This window comes from Seriola dumerili, unplaced genomic scaffold (genome assembly GCF_002260705.1).
Source record: "Seriola dumerili isolate Sdu_G_001 unplaced genomic scaffold, Sdu_1.0 BDQW01000149.1, whole genome shotgun sequence".
In the NCBI taxonomy this organism is placed as follows: domain Eukaryota; kingdom Metazoa; phylum Chordata; class Actinopteri; order Carangiformes; family Carangidae; genus Seriola; species Seriola dumerili.
The window spans coordinates 14,336,337-14,360,117 of NW_019174404.1; the positions used below are offsets into that span (position 1 = coordinate 14,336,337).

A 23,781-nucleotide genomic window follows, 5' to 3' on the forward strand; every position below is an offset into this window, starting at 1 on the left:
GTCGGCCTCAGCAGAGTGGATGGATGCTGTGTGCGACGTGCCACACAGACCCTCTCGTGGTTTGGTTTGGAGCGCATGAGCTGATTTGCTCCTTCGCTGGTCATGTGGCTGAAGGACACCCGTGAGCTGCTCCTCCAAGCGAGACCTTGTTGGTGGTCCAGGAGAGTGCATGAGACACAGAGTGGGAATGAGAGGGGAGGGGTGGGGGGCATGCGTGGGTGCTGTGAAACACCAGGCACAGTAGTCGGCGTAGATGAAACTTCTTTTGTTTTTTTCATCTTTTTGAATATCTGTGCCTCGTGCATCTGGTGAACAGGCCTCCAACAACTCAGCCAACGTTTTCCACGTTTGCATTAGTTTTCTCTGTAAGGGCTCAGTAAGGGAATGTGCTGTTTCCTGCTCTTCAAAGGAGCAGACCCACCTGATTAAAAGTGTCTCATGATGCTGCAATGCTGACTGTCTCAGGACTTCAGGACTTTGACTTGCTGCCAGCTCTGCTGCTGGGCTCGCCCAGGCTCCTACACATCCCTTCATTATGGCTGTCATGGGCCACACACTGCTGCAATACACACACACACACACACACACACACACACACAGACACACACAGACACACACACGTATCACATACTGCAGAACTGGAGCAATAGCTCATCCCATTTGCCGATATTTTCAGCTGCATTGTCAGACATTTAACAAATAAGTCTCAAGTGCACATAAAATGACTAAATCTTTTTACATGAACCCCAAAATGTTTTTTCTTTTTTTTTTTCTTTAAATTTGTGGATAATATGTTACAGTGATTAGAAACAAAGTTATGCAGTACTTTAGTAGTTATTTAAGTTACTTAGTACTATTTTAGCACTATAGAACTTTTGTTGTTTAAGTCAAAGTAAAAGAAAGATTTTTGGCAATTTCTGAAACTAAATAACTTATGTCCAAGTAATCAAAAATAACAAATAATACAACTTATGAAACCGTTTCTATTCAGCTGATGTTTCATCAGCAGTTTACAGATTACAGGAATGACAGTGGATTGATTTTGGAATGATTTTGATGATTTATTCCACAATTCTCAATTTAAAAGCACTTTACAAGCTACTATTAAAATTTATAGAATCAGACAATTAAAGACAGGAAGAACATTTTAATGTTTTATCTAGATATACCCTGAACATTAACCCACGTGTATTAACATAAAGGTATATTAGGATTTAATAAAGCTTTCATCAAAATGAAGATTAGAAGGTTCAAAGCTTGAGTTTCTCTACAATATTCATTGTGATAACCGATGAACAATCATGAAAGGGTAATCCTTGTGAAAAACAAGTCAGAGAAACTAAGTGAGAGATAAAAGGGATTTTTGTAGAGAGGTAAACTGTGCGATTATAATTCTGTGATTACAGGTAATTTAGTAGTTTGACTGGAAGTAATTGATGTAGCATGTTTTACTGATTTTCTTGCAGATAACTTTACAACAGATAACCCCAACTTTGGTGGTTAAATATTCAGCCACAACCAAACTGATAAACAGCAGTGCAAGTTAAGTGCCAGACAGCTCTGGGAGTGGAGCCCCTGTAGGCAGGGTCCAGCAGCAGAGGGTGTCACACCAGGAAGCCAGGGCTCTGGCCGGGTGTCTGGCCGTCAGCGCAGACCCCCTGCTCTGGGTAATGGGAAGCAGTCTTCCTGCTAAATGTGGTGGAGAGAAGTAAATTACTGGGGTGCAGCTGTCGGCAGGCAGGCTGGCTGGCATAGTGTGGGGGGGGGGCCAGGAGGCTGAGGGAGGTGGCACCTTCACCGCTCGCCTCCTCTCACTGCAGGCCCGCTGTGTGCTTACTTTGCTGTGCAGAGTCCGCCTGCTCGCCACAACTGTGGTGCTCGGCAGCGCTCTCACTCTCCTGCTCTCCTCCCTTTCTTATCTCTCTTGTTTCTTCTTCGCTGTCTTCATCTGTGTCCTTCCTCTTCTTTTCTTCCGTTCCCTTCTGTCCACAGTCTTCCTCTTCTCTATCTCCCCTCTCTCGTCTCTGCTTCTGCCAGCCCCCCCCCCCGATCATCCCCCACTTCCAGCACACGCTCCCCACCCACCACCCTGTTGCTAGGATAATGACCCTGCTGACAACTCAGACCCATGGCGGAAGCGGCTACGGACCAGCGAAAAGCTCCCAGTCTCCGACATCAATCACATCACTGGCACCTCTCGCCAGTTTAGGGAGGGTAGGGAGACAGAGAGATGAAGGGGATGCTCAGCTGTCTGCAGACTAAGAGTTGACTGTATGTTACATCCTCCACATCAGCTTACTCTGGTACTCACATATTTTACACGTTGCTCAGAGCAACCATAGAAAGTTTTGTCATACTTTTTGGAGGAAGTTGGTCGCTACCATTTTTAACAGCTGGAGCGTATCCCCCTCTAGAGAAAAAGGATCCTCTGGAGTTTATTCCTTCCTTGTTTGAGGGTGTTAGATCTTACACTGGTCATTGCGAGTTCATTGGCACTAATTTGCTCTAAATAATGTGTGTTTATTTGTTTGCCATGCAGTAACCCAGTTAACTAATCCATGGACTGCTTGTTTACCCAGGGAGAGGGGGCAAATCTCAGCCCCAGTGTGGCAGGGGGGAACTTCCCACAGTGTCTCTATGGTAATCAGCAGGTGTCACTCACCACGGAGAAGAAGTGAGGGCTTTCTTATGAGCGTGAGAAAGAGGGGCAGCCTCCATCGTGCCCCCCCATCCCCCTTGCTTTTTTTTTTTTTTTTTTTTCCTGTTGGGGTAGCAGCAGCAACCGCAGTGACAGAGAGAAAGAGAGAGGGATAAGGGCAAGAGACAGAGAGGGCTACATTGGAGGCCAGGGTGGCCCTTCCCCGCAACCTGTTGATGCTGCTGCCAAAGCCCTGGCAATGGAGACCCCCATCCAGCTGCATGGGAGAGAGAGGGGCCAACAAAAGTGGTTTGGAGAGGGGGGGGGGTGTCAGGAAGACATAAAGAGAAAAGGAAGAAAATGAAGGAGCCCAAACTCCTGGACAGTTTAGGATGGCATGTGAGGCTGGTGCTGCCTTATATGGTCACAGTGAGAGGGGCAAATGGGTAGATGGGTGTCTGGGCAGCACGGGAAGCCCAGCACAGAGCTCCACAGCTCAAGAGCAGGGGAATGATGTGGGGCGGAGTTAGTGGTTGCCGGGGCTCAGTGGTGACCCCTGCATCAGGGAGCCCCCGCTCCTCTGGAGCGGGCGGCCCGTGGCTCATTGAGATGCAGGGCACAGGGTGGCAGGCCACAGCTGCAGCCTACAGGCAGAACCCGGCAGAAAAGGGCCGAAGGGATGGCGGGGGCGGCTGAGGAAAAACCAACAAAAGGCGCAGCCCCCTCCCCCCTCCTCCCTCGCTTTGGAGTTCTAATTCCCTAATCCTCAACCTCCGCCTACCCCCCCACCCCCCCCTTCTCATCCGATTCTCACCACTCAAACACACACACACATGCACAGTTCATGCAGTTACCACTGGCTCCCTTCCTCTCATCCCAAAGCTATGAATGGGCAGACGGGGACAAAACCCAACAGCAGCAGCCCCCGCAGGAAGTCCAACCACTGGGTGTGGGCACTGAGAGGCGCATTTTGTCTGACCCTCTCTTGGTTCCTCTCACTGTGTGTGTGTGTGTGTGTGTGTGTGTGTGTGTGTGTGTGTGGGTCTCTGTCTCTGTGTCTGTGTCTGTGGCTGTGTGTGAGTGTGTCTGTGTGTGAGTGTGTCCGTCTGTGTGTGTGCGTACATTCACTCGCATGCAATATGAGCATGTGTGTGTCTTTGTGTGTACGGTTTATATGGTGCCAGACGACTAAGGTGAAACTCTCTGTTTTAAGATTTTTTTTCAAAAATGTTGTTAAAACTCTTCAAAGTAAAGGAAGACAGGCTGGGGGGGGGGGGGGGTGACATGCAACAGAGCTGTTAGTTTGGACACATTGTTAGGACACTGCAGCCTCTCTATTGGGGGCCGCATGATGAATGCTGCATGATGTGTCTTATTAAAAGCCAACAAGCCACAGCAGCTGGGACCTCAACATTCCTGTCGTTGTCACGTAGAGACGGACAGAACAGGACGCTCCTCGGAAACAGCCACTAACCTCTGTCACTCTCTTGTCCTCTTTCTCTCTCTCTTTCTCTCCTCTGTCTAAAGCCTTCCACATTTTTTTTCCTTTTTTTTTTTTTTATTGACCCCTGCCTCACCAGCCCTTACTGTTAAAGCCTCTTAAACCAAGTTGACTTGCAAATGGCTTCAGTGTCAAAAAGAGAGCACTGATATAAATTGTAATCCGTGTGGGGCCTGTTTTTCTTGCTACTTTCTCAGGAATCAGGTAGAGTCTTTTAGATTTGGAGAGTTGCACACACATCAGAACGCCACCTGATATATAATAACCTGTTAAAAAGAAGTTTTAGAGATGCCTCTCAATAAAAGGTTACCTCTGTGGGGTTACCAGCACTCATGATTTGTCACACACATGCATAAGCAAACAAGACGAGTGCTCCACTGTGTACAGCTGTGGCTGAACCTGTTCTCTCCCCTGCACCTTTATTCTGTCTGTCTGTCTGTCTGTCTCTGTCTGTCTGTGTGTGTGTGTGTGTGTGTGTGTGTGTGTGTGTGTGTGTGTGTGTGTGTGTGTGTTCAGGGTATAGAGGGCGTGTTGGTGGCATGCTAGAGCTGTCCACACACAGGGCCATGCAGCATTTGGCAAATAAAGATGAATTCTGTTGTGTTTGGCAGCGGTTCTCCGTTCATTATTTTCCACTTTGCCCAGCGCGCATCCCAGACCTCAGCAGCTGCTTGTCATGTAAAGACACTCTATCAGGCCCTGACAGCTCCTCCCATACACACACACACACACACACACACACACACACACACACACACACTCACACACACTCACACACACTCACAGACACACAGACACAGAGGCACAAACACACAGTACACACAGTATGCACAGTACGCATGGCTCATACACACTTCACTTGCGCTCACACCCCCCACCCCACCCTCCCACCCCCCATCTCGCACTCCTACATATGTGGGGAACATATGTAGTGATCTGTCTCACTACAACTGCACTCAGCACAACTCTTTGCACACTGTGTAGCCTTCTCATCCCCTCTAGTCGTCTCATCTCTCATCTGGTGTCAAATCAGTCCTCCTATTCGGCTGTCCTTCCCCTAATTTGGCTGAGTTGACTCACATGTCTGTTGTCGCTACTTTACATTTATTAGAAAAGCTTTGATTCAGGGACACAGATCACTTTGTAGACTTCCCTCGCAGCAAAGTGTGTCCCCGTTACAGTCAGACCTGACACTTGAAGCAGGTTTTTTTTATCTTATCTCGGTTGTGGTCAGTCTGTCTGTTGGCTAGTTTCCTGTTTTGGAGAGCACGTTGACATCAAAAGGGTTTAGTTTACTGGAACGCTGTGATGATGAACTGACTTAAAAGCAGAAGGCTCTCCTGTGTTGTTATGAGGCCCATTGTCCTTTGTCAGCAGTCTGCACTGTGTTTCTCACTGTGCACAGGATGCTTTTGGAGTCTTTTCTCCAAAGCATTGAAGTCATATAAAATATTTAAAGCTATTGTAAAGACAGACATTTTAAACGATATTTAGTGAACTGATTTGGTCTCGATTTCTTTTGCCGGTCTATGTTACAGCTGCATAACACTTCTCGTGCATGATTACCATAGTAATATAATTCTGCGCCCACATTTAATCTCTTAACTGTGTTTGAGTCAACAATCAAAAAAAAATACAGAAAGCACAGCTGTCGGTTTCGCTCTCTCATCTTGTCACTGCTTATGAAACGCCACGGTGTAGAACAGAATAAAAGTAGAAGAAGGGGAAATTGGTGTAAATGGGAAGCTGACAAGGGTCATCTTTGTTGTTTACTCTCTGAGCGCAGACTGTTTGCGGGGGGTTGCGCTGCAGAGTGGTAGAGACATGCACACACACACACACACAATAATGCACACAAACACACACAGAGACAACCGGATATAGCTGCTTCCACTGTTTGTCATGTGACCAGGTTTGTGGTCGCAGACGAGGAAGTTGCAGTGTCCTCCTGTCTAGAAAGAGCGTGCACCAGTTTAGGATGTATGTTGCAGATGTGGAGTTACATCTTTGTGGCAGACCTTTTTTTTTTTTATGTCAAAGATGTGCGTCAATGTCGAAAAAACACGTCAAAAGACTCGCACAAACAATTTTGCTTTTTGTTGCTCTTGCTCTCGTCTTTACAACCACCTGTTGAAAATGAGCTTTTTCAGTTACACTTACAATATCACAGTAGCTGTTTCACAAGTACCAGTGTCACATTCCTGTTTACCTCATTACGTATGACCAATCCCACCAATCTAGATCACACTGACATTATTTAAATACAGTGGCACTTGTTAAGAATGTAGTCAGTGAGTATGGTGAGCTGGCTTTGTCACCTCCCTGACATCCATGAGATAGAGGCCACCTCAGTGTGGGAGAATGTCTACCGGCACAGGACACATCATGCCATGTGCTGCTGCGTCACAAATGACCACCCATGCTACTTCTGTGCGTCACCGGAGCTGGCAGGAGAAGCTCGGAGCCTTCCAAACTAGATGTTGATGTAATCTGTTGCACACAAACACCTTTTTTAACGCCTACCGCAGGCAGCGTGCGCACACAATGTACTCACACACACGAGCACATACATGCACGTGTACACATAAACACCTGTCTCTGGACATCAGGATCTGCTGTAATGTACGTAAGGTCTTTACTGAGTCTGGAAGTGATTTGCTGCATTCCTGCTGCCAAACCAAAACTTCTAAACTGAAAGTTTAGTCTCCACCGGCGAGATGAGCATGTATGTTGAGCCCCTCGTCTGGTGTCATGGTGTCAGGTAGGGGGCTCATTATGCTGTCTCTGCGTTGTGCACATACTGTCCTCAGTGTGGGCTGGCATGGACTATGGCAGGGGGATATGGGTCAGCCAAAACCTGACCACAGAGCGAGGCACCAGCTGGGGCCCAGCTGAGGAAAACAAGGCTCGGTGTGCAGGCTCTGGAGACTTTCTGGCCGCAGTGTGAAAGATTTAGGCAACCTATCATTGTGTTGTGTTTAATTCCCACCTGATACTTGTTGTATGACTACAAGTGCTCTTTTGTGCTTTGATTACTTTGGTTTTATGCTAACCATATCTGCAAGCACCGTTGTTGCTGAAGTAAGGAAGTCTGGTTCTCTTGAAGGCCTGTGATAAATAACAGTACGCATGTGGATTCTCTGGAGAACAGCGTTCACGTGTGGGTGACTGATGTGGACGTTGATTGGTGAGGCTTGTAGTTTAAAACAGACAAACGACTCATCACGATAATTGTGTTCCATTGAAACAGACATGAGGGAAATCCACCTAACGGATTCCTGCCGGTGTGTATTTCAATTAGGACAGCACATCCAGCACGGGCGGCTTTGTTGGAAGTCGTCGAGAAATGGCAATCTGACGGCTGACAAAGTCGAGCTAATTTCTAAACGAACTATGTTTGGTATGAAAACACTTACGCTGCAGAAAACCAGATGAAAAATCTCCTCCAGTGCCATGATGAAAAATGCAATAACATATTGGACATCTGCTGTGGATTGAAGACTAAAGTATGTTGTGCTCTGGGGCAGATGTTTCCTCTAGTGTGGTGATTGGTGCCAGCACATGCCAGTCACAGTAAATCAGGTGTTTCTACACTTCGGTGTTTGCTTTGGGTTTAATGGCTCGATGCTCTGCGGGAACGTGATGTACAGACAGCCTGTTTTACAAGGCATCACCCTGCTGTACTTTGCCAGTATAACAGAGCTTTTCTAAAGTGTCCTCTTCCTTTCCTTCTCGCCTCTCATCTTTACCGAGAAAAGCCATATGGAGGATGTCCTATTAGAGTTCACCACTCATGTCATCACTTGCAAAAAAAAAATGTGGAGAATAAGTGGGAAGAGGAAGTTCATAATTTTGAGGCGTCAGAAGTGACAAATTATGAAAAGTGACATTCAGCCAATGTTATGAAAATTTTGACATCCCTTTTAAATATTTTATAAGACCATAAAGACATTAGTAGCTGTTGTTTGGTCTGTACTGTCTCAGACTGATCTGTTATCAGTTTCATCACTCAGAAGTGAGTGTTTGAAGGAGGGTAACAGAAGCTCATATTGACAGATCTCCTACCTCTCCTCTGCAGACACACACACACACACACACACACGCGCCACACTTCTGTGTTGGAGGAAATGGGGCAATTAAGGACAGCTTGCTACGGCTCTGCATGGGGTTAATATGCAGCTCCGTGATTAAAAATAAATTACACTTTTCCTGTATAAATATTCAAGTCCCACTCCACTGTGTGCCACTGCCTTGTTATGGTATGTAAGCTATTTTTTCCCCCCGTCTGCACAACATCTGGCGCTACATTTCCTGAAGCATCACCGGAATAAATTGAGTTTTGTCTGCCCTACGAGAGATTCATTTGTGTGATGCTAGTGTGTCTAAAAGAATGGGATGGACATGCATGGCTTGAGGTTATGGGTGTTGTCTAGAAAATGGGAATTGTGGAAAGTTTTATTGGAAAATGAAATTGAGGCTTTGGCAAACATGATGGCGGTGTTACACAATGATTGATAGGAAAGAGACAGAAAGTGGTTGCGGTTGATAAAACAATAAACTACATTTACAAGTTATAGCGTCTGTATTTTAAAGAAGAACGCCACCGATTTCACACATCAATATCTGAGGGAGTACTACTGCATATAAGAAAAAAATGTTGCATAAAGCGTTTGAAGTCTGGTGAAGTGGCGTCACTTGAGTTGGGTTGAAGAAAACTACAAGTTTTAAAGTTTAAAAAAAAAAAAAAAAGAACTGGGGGTGTGGAGCTCAAGGCTACATTAGCTGTTACTTGCATAATCTCAGATTTAACTGTCAGCCAAGAAGCATTGTGGGTTGTGGAGGCACCAGGTTATGATAAGGAAGAAGAATGTGTTAAAACAGCTCATATCTCTGCTGGTTCTTCTGCTGCAGCTACACTGTTCATCTAGAGTTCAACACTGTTATAAAAATACAATGCTAAATATGCTAATTATTATTGTAAGTTAGTTTTTTTGTCTAAAGTAACAGGTAACATTCATTACTGTATGATGTTGGTAGGAGAAGGTTTTCAGACACTTTGAATGTTCCCTGAGAGTCTACTTTGCAGGTGACTGCTGGAAAGGGGACAGACGGGTCGGGGGACAGGGTCCTGACTCCTACTAAAACCACCATTTGTCCTGCAGCTGACCTAACACTAAAAGAAAGACGATGACAAGATGGTCATTTCAGGGAGCACTAGTGAACAGCATAGTAATTATATTGCAGGAAATGGGTTGCACCTCTGGGAATTAAAACAGAAAGAGAAAAGACAACACTGCTCTGTCATTAATCATGAAACCACGTGTAAACAGAGTAGTTGAGCATTGGTCAGTATTTTGAGAATGTGAAAGCATGTGAAGTTTCTCAATTGGGGTTTGTTTGTGAGCAGAAACCCGCTGAAAATCTCTTGTTGTTTCATTTTGTCTCCTATAACTCAGCAATCCCTTTCAATGTCTTTCTCATATCAGGAGAATACATCAAGACCTGGAGGCCGAGGTATTTTCTCCTGAAGAGTGATGGTACATTCATTGGCTACAAAGAGCGACCGCAAGATGTTGACCAGCTGGAAACCCCCTTAAATAACTTCTCTGTAGCACGTGAGTATCTGCTCCAGAGAAACCACCACATTTTTTCCCCTCTGTTTCTTGGCAGCTTGTTTTACTCTTATTTTGTTTGCTGCTTTCCTGTTTTTACTTGCATTGTTGTAACAAATACGTTCACATGCTTTTTTTTTTTTGTTTGTTTTTTGTATCTCTTTATCCACCCTGAAAAGTCATTATTAACAGGAAAAAACAGTCGTGCCAAGTTCCTATGAGGCAAAAGTATGAAAGTGAATCATCTCTTATATTATGAGCAAGTATCCTTTATCATTGTATTTCACTCTGAATGATTATGAATAGAAACATTAGCAAATTGGCTGTAGTAGCATCTCAGCAAGTTTCTTTCAACAGGAGCACCGCTCCAAGGCGAAACAAGCTATGCAACTGAATGCAAGCATGCAAGATGTCTGGCTCCTGATATTAATACATCGGATATCATTCTTCTTCTCTGTACATCCTCCACCAACATTCTGTTTTTATGCTGGGGCAGAAAATAACAACTGAAAAAAAAGAAAAAAAATGCCCAGAGCGGCCCAGCCCACTCCATCTTCACATCAGAGAAAGTTGCTGTGATAAGCTGTGCAGATGACTGAACACAGCAATTAGACAGCATACTGTTTGTTTAACAAAACGTTTCCTCTCCGACACTCTTGAGTTATTGTGGTTATTAGCCGCCTGATTTCAAGTATTTATCTGAGCTCCGCTCTGAGGCTTTGTCTCCATCAGCGATGGCTTTGGGTTTTTGTCACCACTGCGACCCCACCGCAGAGGACACATGGTGCGTCGCTGGCTGACGGAGCCGCTGCAGCTGGATTACATATTCACCCTGATGGAGCCATGTTGGATCTCAGTGGTGGTCCACTTTTCCTGTCCTCCATCTATCAGACAGAGGCCATTTTGTGTCACGTTCTGACATATTTGCTGACATGTTTCATTTGGGAACAGATGTTAATGCGAAGGAGGTGCAGATGGAAATCTCTGCTTTCTAAATTCAGTTATTAGGCTGTTGTGAGTAATTGTTTTGCGAACTGCTTACAAGACAATTATTTGCAGAGAAAAGTGCGAGCATGAAAGGAAATGGATTAAAAGAGGAATGTAATGACATTTCAAATAATAAATCCATAATAAGAATAAGTAAAACATGAGTTTCAGTCATTTGTGAAAAATGTGGTTTCAGTAATTTGTAGGCATTACAAGTTTACACATTATACTTGGATGAAACAGAACTTCAATGTGATAAAATGCGACTTATTTATTTCTTAAGAGATTGTTTCTAAGTAGTTCTGGTTTTTATTTAACATGACACAGATTTCAAATCATTATAAAAACCCATATTAGCTGATGTAATTTTTTAAAGGGGGTGATAAGTTAAGGATCAGAGTTGTTTTCCTCCACCAAAGTGCACCTGTTCTTTTCCAAATTGGCCGACAGTGTCTGTTAGGGTGGCGATAAAGATAAATGGCTATAACTGTGGGTCTGTCTCTCCCCTCTGCTCCCCTACACACTGGCCTTTCTCTCCGTCTCCTTCCCCTCCCTCCCTCCCTGGCTGTGGTCAGAGTGCCAGCTGATGAAGACGGAACGGCCCAAGCCCAACACATTTATCATCCGCTGCCTGCAGTGGACCACTGTCATCGAGCGCACCTTCCACGTGGAGACCCCTGAGGAGAGGCAAGCGAAGAGCACACACCTCTCAGCTCACAGAGCAGTAAAACACAAATCATTTACATGCAGAGAATTTGCCTCTGTTGCTAGAAAGCGGTTTAGCAATTTAAGCTCGTCTCGGTTTTTCTCACATGTGGAGGCGCAGACACATAAACATACACATTTAATCATTGTTATGCACTTGCACAAGGTCTACTGGCTATTGGCAGAACTCACACTTGAAATTGCCTTCCTGTTGATAAGAAGACAATTACGTGATTGGGCTGCTGGGCTTGCATGATGGTAAATGGGCTGATGTAATCTTTCTGCTGCCTGTGCCTCCCTCAGGGAAGAATGGACTAAAGCCATCCAGACAGTGGCTGAAGGCCTTCAGAAACAAGAGGAGGAGATGATGGACTCCTCTCCGGACCCCATGGACATGGAGGTCTACCTTACCAAACCCAGACACAAAGTGGTACGGACCATTCACATTGACACACATATAAACCTTAACCTCAGCCATCTTTAACTCACCTTCTGTATCCTTGTCTTCCAAGATGACCATGACTCTTCACCTCCACCCTACCCTTGCCTTATATGCACTTGCACCACGTTAGCCCGGCTCCTGTCGCCTCTCCCCAACTACTTTTTACTTTCCCAACATCAGCCGTGGGTGGCTTAGCACCAGATAGCATGTCCACCAGGTTTCACAACCCCCACATGTGTCATGACATAAAGCTCCAAGGCCACAGGATTGGATGTCCCTCACACAACCATTTTCAACATTCTCTTTAACACTGGGGTCAGAGGTTAACTGAGGCACAACCACATATAGGCCTAACCATTAGAGGAGTGGAAATTGCATAGTGGGTGAAATAGTGCCTTAAATGCTTCTGTGTTGTTGTCAGTGGGATTTTGTGTCCTGGCTAGTTAGAGCACGAGTTTGTTAATGCTTCTGTTTGTAACTAGACGCCACTTTCTTTCCTCTGGCCTTCCAGACTATGCACGACTTTGAATACCTCAAACTCCTGGGAAAAGGCACTTTTGGCAAAGTTATCCTGGTAAAGGAGAAGGCCACAGGACGCTACTACGCCATGAAGATCCTGAAGAAGGAGGTGATCGTAGCAAAAGTGAGTGGATGCCAAGGAGCAAGTAAAACACACTGAGGGGAAGCTATGACTGATAGCTAAATGGTTAGCCATTGTGAGACTTGCACAAACACTCTTTGTGGCTTCTTTTTTTCTTTCCAGGATGAAGTGGCGCACACACTCACAGAGAACAGAGTACTCCAGAATTCAAAGCATCCGTTCTTGACAGTAAGGAGCCCATCCATATACCTAAACCAAACCTTATTTTAACTCACAGAAATCCTCAGAAGCCTCTTCAGTCCAACCCAGCAGCATCCATTCAGAAAAAAAAGGGGCATTTTCACCAGGAATGTTTTGAAGAGCTGTTCATACAAAGGCTGCAGTCGAGTTGGGCCTTTTTATAGCCACACTGGACTTTTTTTTTTTTTTTTTTTTTTTTTTTTTTTTTTTTTTTTTTTTTTTTTGTTAATCTTTTAACCCTTTCTGTGTAAGTCTGAGGTGTGTATTGAAAAGCTCCTCCAAAATGTTCAGTCTAAGTGGTGGGTGGAGGCAACACATAATGCGATGTGCTCAGTGCAATGAACTGGACCAGTGTTTGCCACACAGCAGTTGTTAAAAAGCCTCTGCACACTAGATACACTGTGTTAATGTTTTCCTACTTGTCTTTTCTTTATATAATTGTCATGAAATTGTAGCTAATTGTAATAATTTTAATACAAACATAGCTAATTGTAGCTGTGCTTCATGTTACAGTCAGCTGTTTAAATGGCAGCTTCCTCTTGACTTAGCTGGAAACATCACCGAGTTCTGCTGTGAGCGTTTGTTTTTTGGTGTCTGCAGGGACTGAAATACTCCTTCCAGACGCATGACCGCCTGTGCTTCGTGATGGAATATGCCAACGGTGGTGAGGTAAACCATTTTAACCATTACGAAATCTGTACCTGTAGGTCTCAGCGAGTCAAGTGACAGAAAACTTTTCAACTTGAAAAATGTTACTCTTCCTATTTTCTCCTGGACTGACCAACTCTCTCTCTTCATTTGCCCTCTGCTTCCTTATTGTCAATCTCCCCTGTTTCTCCTCAGCTTTTCTTCCACCTGTCAAGGGACCGGGTATTCTCAGAGGAGCGGGCACGGTTCTACGGTGCAGAGATAGTGTCAGCGCTGGACTACCTTCATGCTGAAAGAAACGTGGTCTATCGAGATCTAAAGGTGGGTGGGGGGGTGGGGGGGACGACATGTCCTCACTTTCTCTCATCCTCGCTGTCGGCCTCGTTCTTCTTCTCTGTCTTCCTCTCTCTCACCCCGCCACCCCACCAGCCCCCTTCCCTTCATTTCTCCCCTGGCAGGATATAAATAGGGTTTCCTCCGCCCAGAGCAGTGGCAGTGGCCAGGGCTTATTGATCTGCCTCACCGAGATCGGTCTCCAGACCTCACTGCAGCTGGAGGGAGGCTCGGTCCGTACGCGTACTGCAGTTAGACAGAAATAACCACCAGTCCTCTTTGAATAGATCGCCACGGCCTCCCTTTATAGCACACATACAGTGCTCTCAGTGGATGATATTTTTTGCACTTGCACCGTGCGTGAATGACATCATGTTATAAGCTGGCAATACAACACTCTTAGTCAACAGAGGGAAGATGTCCATCATCCTTGACCAAAGAAGCTGCCAGGTGTCAGCTGCTTCTTTTTCAATATAATGCACTCGTACTCAGAGATGGATGCTGCGGACTGATAGGACACGTTTGGGTTTAGGAGGGCTGTGGGGGGTTATCAGTGTTGCAGTGGCATCTGTAGGCCTACTACTTCCAGCTGATTAAAACTATACCAGCCAGGTCAGCACAGCACAGCACTCCCTCCCTCCCTCCTTTCCTCCCTCTGTCCCTTGGGTTTATGAGGCAGGCTCCCAGCCTGCTAGGGTTCTCCTGAAAATGCCAGGGTAGCAGGATTGGAGGATGTGCTGACTCTGGCCGGGCGCTGCTGGCCACGTGTGAGCTACAGCTGCCAGGTGACTTTAACCGAGAGAGAGAGGGAGGGAGGGAGGGAGGGAGGGAGATAGGTCAAGCTGATATTAAAAGGCCGTGCAGCTTCAAGTCATGACACTGCATGATGTACAACCTTTAGGCTGTTAGGTCACTTTGCCTTTAATTTTGCTCTCTAGCTATCTTTCCTTCCAACTGTTTATTTGTACACAAGTGAGTGGAAATGCCAGAAATTCAAAAACATTGCCAACATAGACCAAACAAGTTTTCCCAAAAACTCAGCCAAACACAAAAACGTTTGCTTTCAACATGCAAATTTTTCTAGTTTGCATGTAGAAAGAGTGAATATTGGAATAAAGGCTGATAGAAACAGACTTGTATAACAGATCTCATGGTTCTTGCATCTACGCCATCAGAACTCCTAGATAAAGAAGAAAAATGTTGAGGGTTTACATGAAATTAGCCTGAAACAACACTAATGTCAACACTGAAACCTGTATCTTTAACCCCCCAGAATTATTTTCTTACTCTAACTCCCCAAATCACTGACTTATTTTATATCATTGTCTGGTATCTTTCTTCTCCCTATTTTTCTTCAGCTGGAAAACCTCATGCTGGACAAAGATGGACACATAAAGATCACAGATTTTGGCCTGTGTAAGGAGGGGATCAAAGACGGGGCCACCATGAAAACCTTCTGTGGGACGCCAGAGTACCTCGCACCTGAGGTAACCACAAAAGTGTTTGTTTGTCCACCTGAAATAATGACGTATTCCTTTCTTGCGTCAAAGCCAGCCTCCTGTGGGCATGTACGGGTTAGTGTCAAATTAAAAGAAGAACCCACTTTTGGCACCATGAGCCACCAGAACAGCTTAAAGAGTCTCTGAAACTCTGCTGCCATTTTTTTGATGCTGGTGGTGAGCACTGTCTAACACGTTGGTCCAAAATATCCCATAGATGTTCAACTGAGTTCAGATCTGGAGACTGTGAAGGTCGTAGCACATGATTCACATATTTTTCCATTTACTCCTCAAACCATTCAGTGTCTCCTTGTGCCCTGTATTACTCATTTATTCTGGTTTAATTTGATAAGGTGTGTGTGTATTGACAGCTCAGAGCTTTTTCTGGCTATAGAGGCACTCACCAAAAGTAAACAAAAACCCAGTGAGATCATTTTTGATTGGAGAACATATAGAATAAATACGATGTGGAGCCCCGATAATGAATGTAGACCCTTCATGCGTGACGAGTAGATTACAAACAAAAACGCAGCATGTGTTGTTGGACCTCAGTGGATGAGAAGCATGTGGAAGAAAGGGCAGCTGTCCCAAAATGCCTTTCTAATCTCCAGCTGAAGTCGAGTTAATGAGTGTGCCGTGTGCCCAGGGCAGGGCAGCCTGCACTCATATTTGCTGTAAGGGGAGGGGTGTGGCTACTCCCTGTTGCGTGCAGGTATGACAAGTGTTGGAGGGGGCTGTGTAACTCGATATTTCATTGTGAGTATTGGCGATGTGTGTGTATGTAAGTACTTGAGTGTTTGCTCTAGACCCTTGCCTGTTGCCATAAAAATGTTTTCCGGGAGAAGGGTGTCCATGTTGACACAGTTGCCGTATCGTTGTTTTTAGCCTCCATTTGGAATTTTCTGGTTGGGGGATGAGGAGGAGGGGTGATTGGCTGGCAGCACGTCAGGAAACGTGAGCTTCCGCCCCTGGGGGAAAAAAAAACTAGAAGACCACATTGGTTACAGCTGTTGTGTGGCACCAGGAGAGCCACAGCCGCCACTGCTGCCCAGGATGCCTCACCTGACCTGGGCAGAGCCATATCCCCCAGTGCTTCAAAGCTGCCTCTTAGGAACACATACCTGTACTTTTCACCAGTCAGCCATCTGCACCAGGCCATGAAGTTAAAAGCGTGGGCTGGCCTGGTGTCTGAGTATTTACCTCCTCAAACCTGGACAATAATCAAAACACACATTTTTTTATTCTCTATACTTAAACCCTTAAAAAGATTCCTCATAGTGCTCCACCTGTCCATCCCGAGCTCGTCCTTAGCTCGCTCCGCTCCTCCACAGAGAAGCACAGTCTATGACACCTCCAGCCTCGGCAGCAGAGAGCAGAGGGAGACATCAGGGGGCGTTACCATAGCAACAGGGTCGCTGGCGAGCTTCTCTATGGAGTGCGGGCCAGGCAGTGTTACAGGTTGTTCTGCAGTAAACAATGACCTTGTTGTGTGTGCTGCACAGGAATGCTGTAACGTCTGGGAATATTCCACCCAGAGCACGGGGGTGGGGGGGGGGCCCAATCTGCAAAAGCCTGGACCAGTTTGTCTCTGGAGTGAGGAGTAGGACAAATTCACTTTGTCACTTTTATTAAGCAGTTACAAGAAGAAAACCATTATTGGCTGAGGAAATTGGCTTTTAGGGAATATGTACAAAGAAAAATGCGAACAGGTTTAATCGAGCCACTGAAACTGATCTGAATTCACAAGCCTGGAAGATTAATGGCTGTCAGTGCCGAACTTTGTGAGCAAAAAAAGTGCAGTCTACAGAGTACGGCTCCTCCACAGCAGCAAGTGTTTGTGCTTTTATCCTCTCTCTCCTCCCCCTATCTGTGCTCCTTTGGGGCAGTGTAACAGTATTAGTTTGGGGCTGGGGCCCTAGCAGGCAGGCAGTCCTGGTTACGTATATGAGGGATGAGCTTGGCTCCTGTGCTCCTGGCAGCTTCACAGCTGTGGCGCTCTTCTACATATATGGGGCAGCTGCGGGCCCAGCTGTCGCACGGTGTGAATCACACGACAGCAGCGCTGGAAATAGAGACGGCCCAGTAATCCTAGCCCCACACCGGCTTCACGTTACTCCCCCTGCCCTCCCAGTCCTCTTCCTTGATGCTCACCACTCACCGCAGCGCTAGGCCGAGCGCCCAGAGACACATGCGCAACACACACGGTAGTTTTGTACCTTTTACGGACACATTCGTCCATCTGTTTTCTGGGACCCTCTCTCCCTCACCCTGTGCACTGTTGTGTCCATATCTAATTCTATTAATCCGCCCATGTCTTTTTACCTAAGCTTCTATTCTTAGGTCTGAATTGCCTAGCATCACACTGCTGGAGGTTTAAGAGAACAGACTGTTCTCCTTGTCTTGATTTCACCTTCAACATCCGCCTGGCGAGGTAGAATCCAGTACATGTCCCCAGAGACCTTGGAACAACTCCACTCAGCAGCACATTAGTCATGCAACAGGTTCAGTAAGCACATCACTGCAGAAGTTTACTCATTAAGAACTGCAAAGAAAATTCATCCTATGGAAATAATAAGGCTGAATATTTCTCTCTCTGTGATTGTGTTCATTGAGTGGTTTGTTTGTAAGACTCCAGTCTGTGTTTGTTGCCACACATTTGCTTATTTAAGTGACCCACACCTCTGTTGCTTGTTGGTGTGTTTGTGTATGTGTGGAAGGGCCTGTGGTGATTAAATATGCAGGGCTCCAGGGGAAACTCTATCCTTGCTCCTAATGTGAGATGTGAGTCAGTGCTGGCTGTGGCTGCCTCAAAAGCCCCAGACCAGTGGGGAGAGCAGGTGATTTTGTTGGGGGTGGGGTGATGGGGTGATGGGGTGGGGGGATGCAGTTGCTTTAGGGTTTGTGTATTCAGCCTAAAGAGCTGCTGTTGTCCCAACCTTTTCATGTCCAAACACAAGCTTATAGGTATTTAGATTTTTTTTTTAGTCAACACAACAGTTTTGTTTAAAGAATATGACACCCGCAGCTCAAGAGAAACACAACTGCTCCATTGAATAAACATTTAACCCCCCCGCCTCCTCCTCCTCATCCCCTAGGTGCTAGAGGACAACGACTATGGCCGCGCTGTGGATTGGTGGGGTCTGGGAGTGGTGATGTACGAGATGATGTGCGGCCGACTGCCTTTCTACAACCAGGACCACGAGAAGCTGTTTGAGCTCATCCTCATGGAAGACATCCGCTTCCCTCGGACGCTTGGTCCCGAGGCACGCTCGCTGCTCTCTGGCCTTCTCAAGAAAGACCCAATGCAGAGGTGAGGAGCCTCTGCTGCATCCCCCACTGTAGCGAATCAGTGCAGTGACTTACATGATGTTACCTTTTGTACTTGTCTTCCAGGTTAGGTGGAGGGCCTGACGACGCCAAGGAAATCATGCAGCACAAGTTCTTCGCAGGAATTGAATGGCAAGATGTTTATGAGAAGAAGGTCAGTTTCTAAAATGCTAAAATTTCCCCCCTCCCCTCCCACGTTTCTCTTGTGATTGTCGTCACGGAAATGACACCAAGCTAAGATAGCCGTCACTCCCTCGAGGGATCGATAAAGTTACGTCACTCGAAGCGCCACCATCCAGAAACGATACAGATTGTCATCAGACCGACAACTGTTACCAAACTGACTGACGGCACTGATGTGCTGATATGTTTGTGTCCTGTCTCCCCTCCAACAGCTGGTCCCGCCGTTTAAGCCCCAAGTTACCTCGGAGACAGACACACGATATTTTGACGAGGAGTTCACAGCACAGACCATCACTATTACACCACCCGGACAAGGTAGCACCAAACCAGACACACTCACATGACCTTCCTTGCATGATATATAAAACAACATCAAACCATCACACTGCATAATGACGTGGTGCTTCATAGCAATGTCTTTGAATGTGACAGTAAGGCTGGTGAGCACAGTGGACTGTGAGGATGGACTGCCATCTAACTTGAAGGATAAATTTCCCTCCCCCTCCTGTGAGACTTCATTTAAAATGAGAAATTATACTTTCAGTTCACTCAAGGTGAAAGGGTTACTGAACTTCTAATCCACTGAAAAATGCTTACTAATTCATTGTCAGTTATTCAAAAACCCTAAAATGATGTCTCCTTTGTTTCCTTTAAGTTCAGTGTTACATTAAAATGTCAGGTTCATGTGAAAAACAGTGCAAATGAATTTAGTCAGAGGCCTTGGTTTGTCCCTCTCTACAGCATTTTTCACTTATTTATCACAAGTGTGAGTAAAGAAGTATTCTGCAGGCATATGTAGCTCCCCTGAGAGCAGCCTGCCCTCTCCTGGAGAGCCAGCGCCACAAACTCATCACCTCACAAAGTCAGCAAATGCATGTGAATGGCATCCAGTCTGTTTGCAGAGAGTACAGAAGAAGAAAAAAAACAGACAGTATATGGGAATAGTGGGACTGGGTGATATTAAAATCAAATAAAAATATATTTTTAATGTATATTTTGATATCCTGAGATGAAAGTTTGAAGCTTTCCATAGAAAGTTTAGGAAAAAAGTTTTAGATAATTTCTAAAACTTTTTTCCTAAACGGCAAGATATGAGATAAGATAAGATGACCAGCCATTCACTGGTTATTTCACTCTGGCAAAACCAGGTAAAGGCTACAGTTTACTCAGTATACTAAACATCTTCAGACAATATTTAGTCTCACATGACAACAGTATCTCCTGGCTCTAGGAATAATGAAGGTAATATGTACTTTTACAAGGAGTCGGTTTTCCTGAAAAATCAATTGAGAAACATTTTATGGAAAAAATAAAAGGGAAAGAACGCCTGTTTTGTGTAAACCACTAAATTAAATACCTGACAAATCAAGACATTTCATCACATAACTGAAATCAAATTTTGCTACAAAACAGTCCTGGCCAGTGATTTTGCTCACAGTGATCTAATACACCCAGAAGGAGTGATAACATGCATTTATATTGCATCATGGTATATATTGTGTGTATATATATATATATATAAGTACAAGAGCTAACTGTAAGTTTGTCCTCTGTCCCCAGATGACAGTATGGAGTCCTTCGACAGCGAGCGGAGACCCCACTTCCCCCAGTTCTCCTACTCTGCCAGTGGGACGGCCTGAACGACTCTCAAACATTCCTCTGGTCCCACTATCTCCCCTCACCCCACCCGACTGCACTCTCAAAAAGACCGCGGGCCACAGCCCCGTCCTCCCAGCATTGTCTGCAGATGCCGTCGTTGGATGTAACATTTACAATCTGAAAGTTGTGTTGTTGTTTTTTTTTTGTTTGTTTGTTTGTTTTGGGTTTTTTTTACAGGAAGGAGGAAATTCGAGACAAAACAAAGATAACTGTTGTTCTGTGTGGCCTTTGAAGACTGACCACAGAGAGTGTCAACACTACCTTGCATTTCCTGGTTGTTATGTTGTATACTGAGCAGGCATCCATACACCATAACGAACGAGGAAATGTAGTTATGTGATGCACAAATTAGGCCACTGCTATGAATGTTGAAAAGGGCCATTTTGTATTGAACATATACAAATAAATATGAACCATTCATTTCAAATAGAAATAGGCATACTGTGGACCAAAAACATCAAGTGAGCAGAGAGTGTGTGTGTGTGTGCTGTTGAGTGGGTGATTGAAACTATGTTTTCCTCTATAAGACTTCTGAACAATTCAAAAACCATTCAGACCAAGACATTTCTGGCTTCAAAAGTGAATGTACCGTCTCAAATAAAGTCAATCTTTCTGCATACTTACATGTTGTAACACATGGCTGATTCTCATAAGACTGAAATACCATCTTCTGGGGAGAATTTTTTTTTTTTTTTTTTTTTAAATCATTTTTCTACTGCCCTGATGCAAAACTTCCACCAGTCAGTCTGTTGTATTATCATGCCGAACCATGATGGGTTTGATAAATCAATTGTGCAATACAGTCTGATGTGAGGAATGGCAGACATGCAAAGAATGCAGAGTGATTAATCATTATGGTAAAAGCTGGCCTGCAGTGGATTCCTGTTGTAACTGTTTGTGCATCAGAGTCACTGACGGACCCCCAGTTTCCTGTTCATGATAACAAATAGCTCCTCCAGCCCCCGCCCCAACCCTCCCCCTGAAGTAAGTGCTTATAGTTCCTGATGCCTTTCTATCTCAATGTTCTGCCGCAGACACCTCCTGGTTTCCCTCTGATCAGGGTCAGACAGCGCTGACCCATCAGAAACTCTTCTCTCCTCTGGGTTTTTCCTCCATGTACAGTACAGTATTGGGTGTTTTCCACCCAGTGCATTCACTGCAGCCTCAATGAGGTCACATAATACACTTCTTTAGGAATACTTTGCAAACATACTGGGCTTCAGGGGAAAACACACACAAAGAGTCATCTTTGATTTGATTCTTTAGGGGACTGTTGTCCCTTCACGAGCTTGTGAGTTATTTATATGAGACCAGCGTTGACTAAAATGAGTTTTACTGTGCCAATGATATGCACTTTGCTGCCCCAAAATGATTGTATTTGGACTCTTATTTGTACTTTATGGTTGGTAAAGACTAAATTAACTTCTTTTATAATGTAAATTCAAATGTGGATACAAATAAAACAAGACTTGCTTGTTTGAATGATTCCTCCCCTTTTACAAATGGCTGAGGCTAAACTGAGACTCATGGGAACTGAAACTTTTTTTTTTTTTTTTACAAAGTGTACTAGGAGGTTTCCAAAAGCGCTTCAGTATTTTTAAGATGACTGATAATCATTTTTTCAAAAGTGCATCATACGTTATTGAATGTAATGGTTTTTACGATTTTGTTTTCACTTCAGTCGTTTGCGAACCTTTTGTTCAGTTTTTCAATCTGATTGTTACGTATTCCTATGCACACTCACCCTTTGCTGTCACCTTCTGAAAATAGGGAAATTCATTTTATACTTTTTATTTCAACTTTTTTTGTACCTGCCCTCCCATATTCCTGAGACTGAGGACACCAGCTTTAGTAAACAAATAATATAAACTTTGTACACTGTTTTTACTTGTCTCTTTCAAATTGATGAAATAAAAGGTCTTAACAAAAAGTAGGCTTGTCTTTTATTGTGAAGTCCTTCCCTTGAAGATAATAGTTTGTGTTGTGAGGAGTCCAGAACTATAATATGCTTTATTATAGTGTTTGGCTTGATTACCGTGTCTGGATAGTCCCATGTCTGGATTTGTTTTTATGCAAGAATTGCAACGTTGACAGGTGTTCTCAGAAAGAAAATCTTTTTCCATCCTTCTCTAATGCAGTTACCTATTAGTTTTCACACGTTCTTTCTATTTGCACCTCATCATGTTTGTCCTCTTCTGTCTTTTGATTGGATATCTCAAAGTTGCACTTTTTATGCAAGGTCAGTCTAGATTAATGAAAACTTGCCACATCTATTTGAATTTTATAGTACTTTGTGGTTATTTTAAGTTAATCTAAGCATGTAAAAATGTAGATATATGTGACTTTTCAGTTCTTGTAGCTACAGCCGTAGACTGTACCTTTACACTCTGCCACTAAAAGGTAAAAAAAGAGTAAATAAGAGAAGGAATTTTGTTTATCTAAACCTCACTGTGATCACACCCTACAGACAAAACACAGCTAAGTGTGTGAGACATGTTCCAGCATTCGCCGGCTCTTACTGTGTCTTGGCCATGTTCTCTGCCTCTGCAGGACTGCTCAGGTCCACGTCTGGGGCTCTGCAGCTGGTCTGAGACGAGGAGAGATGCTTCCCCTGGGCCCTCGGCCAGATGGTACAGTCTCTGGAGCAGATGTTGACAGCCAGGGCTCACAGTCTGTCTTTGGGCAAGCTGTAATGTGCAGCGCCACGCAGTGAGACTAAGGTTTGGCCCAGTGTGGCGCTCACCTGACAACCATCCCTCGCCTGACTCCAGCTGCATTGCCCAAATCACACCGCAGAGCTGGGGCTGCAGCTCTGCCACTGGCCTCCTGTGGGTGATGTAGTGTTGTGCTGTGTGGAGAAAGTGTCACTCACACACAGCCTGTGAGCCAGAACATTTCTCTTCTTTGTACTAGATGCAAATATATATATATATATATATATATATATAGAGAGAGAGAGAGAGAGAGAGAGAGAGTGATTTACATATACACTGAGTGTATGAAAACTTGTTCCCAAAATTGAAAAATTATACCAATACAAAGGAGAATCTGTAGAGCAGCTCACAGATAAGAGGATTTGTAGACTTTAGGCACATGAAATATGAGTTATGTAGCAACGGCTGCAACTCAAAATCAGCAGCATGTACCCTCTATTTTCCCCCTTCAATGCTATGTGATGCTCTTGTTAGCTAGTATATTTTACTAAATATAGGTCACATTATAAATATAGTATGCACTACTTAAATATTTATGACTACTGATAAATCTTTATTTTTGCTCTCTACTGTCACATTATGTAAGAAGGCAAGATCATCTAAGAGCAGCAAGTGTTGTGCTCATGGACCTTTCATCAGGATGGACGCTGTCTCACACTGTGCATGAACTTACATTCTCCTCGCTGACTACA

The 23,781-nt window shown here is 44.6% G+C and overlaps 1 protein-coding gene across 2 annotated transcripts in view; it reads left to right on the top strand.

Moving 5' to 3' along the window:
* akt1 (AKT serine/threonine kinase 1) overlaps positions 1-22,286 on the top strand; it is a 31,687-nt gene extending 9,401 nt beyond the window's left edge. For both annotated transcript variants that reach the window (XM_022750356.1, XM_022750355.1), the window contains exons 3-14: positions 9,626-9,754; positions 11,314-11,425; positions 11,747-11,873; positions 12,397-12,528; positions 12,649-12,714; positions 13,327-13,395; positions 13,570-13,695; positions 15,066-15,194; positions 18,302-18,516; positions 18,600-18,687; positions 18,929-19,031; positions 20,277-22,286. In XM_022750356.1, the coding sequence (XP_022606077.1) occupies positions 9,626-9,754; positions 11,314-11,425; positions 11,747-11,873; positions 12,397-12,528; positions 12,649-12,714; positions 13,327-13,395; positions 13,570-13,695; positions 15,066-15,194; positions 18,302-18,516; positions 18,600-18,687; positions 18,929-19,031; positions 20,277-20,356 (1,376 nt within the window). In that variant the 3' untranslated portion in view covers positions 20,357-22,286. The remainder of the gene's footprint in view (positions 1-9,625; positions 9,755-11,313; positions 11,426-11,746; positions 11,874-12,396; positions 12,529-12,648; positions 12,715-13,326; positions 13,396-13,569; positions 13,696-15,065; positions 15,195-18,301; positions 18,517-18,599; positions 18,688-18,928; positions 19,032-20,276) is intronic.
* The last annotated feature ends 1,495 nt before the right edge of the window (positions 22,287-23,781 follow it).